Here is a 1517-nt window from a genome sequence, read left to right as displayed (position 1 = left end):
AGGTGACCCCTGTGCAAGGGTCATTCGACCGCCAAAGGGGTCGCGACCCACAGGTTGAGAACCGCTGCTCTATGGGGCTGCTGAAAGCCAAGAAGCTGACACAGAGCGCAAAGCACAGCCTGCCTGGCGGAGGGGCCCTAACGAGGGGCAGCCATGCTGGGCGCTAGAGGCATGATGGTGGGTGGATGGGCAGAATAACAGCTCCCCCAAGTGTCCACATCCTAATCCCTGGAGCCTGTCAATATGTTACCTTATATGGCATAAGGGTCTTGGCAGATGCAATTAAGGATCTTGACACGGGAGATTATTCTGGCAGAAGAGGAGGTCTGATGTTGCTAGCTTTGAAGATGGAGCAAAGATGCCATGAGCCAGGGAAGGTGGTGGCCTCTAAAAGCTGGGGAAGGCAAGGAAATGGAATCTCCCCTAGACACTCCAGAAAGGAATGCAGCCCTGCGGACACCTTGATTTTAGCCCAGTGAGGTCCATTCTGGACTTCTAACTATAGAATAACAAATCTGTACTGTTTTAAGCCACTAAGTTCCTGGTACTTTGGTATAGTAGCCAGAGTAGAAAATACCTATGGTGAGCAAAGACAGGCCTGGTTCTCGCCCTCACAGAGCACATGGTTCTAACGAGGAAGACAGGTGTCTAAACAGCCCATTAACACCCAGTGGGATCAGAGCTCTGCTGGTGGGCATGCAGGTGGCTAGGGGCCCACGGGAGGCCTCTAACCCAGCAGGGACTGTCAGGGAAGACACTGACCCTGAGATAGGAAGATGGAGGAGTTAGACATAATAAAGAGAGACGGAAGGGTTTTCCTAGCAGGGTACAAAGCCCGTGCAAAGGCCCAGGGTGACAGCACGCACAGGGCTAGATCCTTCATAAACTGCCAGGCACCGTGCTGGGAATGGTCCCTGCTCTTGTGGAGTTCACAGGAGGTGGAACAGACAGACAACAAAACACCCACAAATAAATGTATAATATAATCTCAGGTGGACAGGAGTGCTTCGTGGAGAAATAACTCAGCTTAAGGGGACAGATAGTGCGGTGGCCAGGATCTGACCTTGAAAAAGTTGCTTACATCCTCCTGTGCCTCAGTTTCCTCATCTGTAAGAGGAGCAACAGAAGTATCTACCGCATTCTGTTGGCATGAGGAAGCTCAGACACTTAGAACTGATCCTGGGCCCCTGCGAAGTGCTATTTGTTGGCGATCGTTACTTTAATCCTTTCATCAACTCCTACTTGCTCCAGGGAGGAGACCGAGGCTCAGGGCGTCCCAGCCAGTTGCTCAAGGTCACACAGCAAAGGCAGTGCTCGGAAGGAGGCGGGAACCAGCCCCCTCTAGCGTCCAGTGCGACCTGCCTCCTCCGGCGCCCTCCCTCCCGCCGGTGTCCCCGGGGCCTCACCCGGATCGTGTCCACCAGGCTCTGTACCTTGGCCGGGTCCAGCACAGACGGCAGCGGCCGGATGAGCACACTCAGTGGCACGTTGTGCACCGCGGCGATGCAGCCCGAGTG

General features: G+C 54.4%; 1 protein-coding gene across 1 annotated transcript in view; it reads right to left on the bottom strand.

Annotated features, from left to right (window-relative positions):
* The window catches only part of SRXN1 (sulfiredoxin 1), a gene marked incomplete at its 5' end in the record, with an annotated part of 5248 nt that extends 3731 nt beyond the window's left edge, over positions 1–1517 (bottom strand). Inside the window, one exon of the mRNA XM_006756735.2 lies at positions 1407–1517. Within this exon, the coding sequence (XP_006756798.1) occupies positions 1407–1517 (111 nt within the window). The remainder of the gene's footprint in view (positions 1–1406) is intronic.

Source organism: Myotis davidii, unplaced genomic scaffold, assembly GCF_000327345.1.
Source record: "Myotis davidii unplaced genomic scaffold, ASM32734v1 scaffold354, whole genome shotgun sequence".
Classification (NCBI taxonomy): Eukaryota; Metazoa; Chordata; class Mammalia; order Chiroptera; family Vespertilionidae; genus Myotis; species Myotis davidii.
The sequence above is the reverse complement of the archived record's forward strand: the minus strand, read 5'-3'. Positions and strand labels throughout refer to the sequence as shown.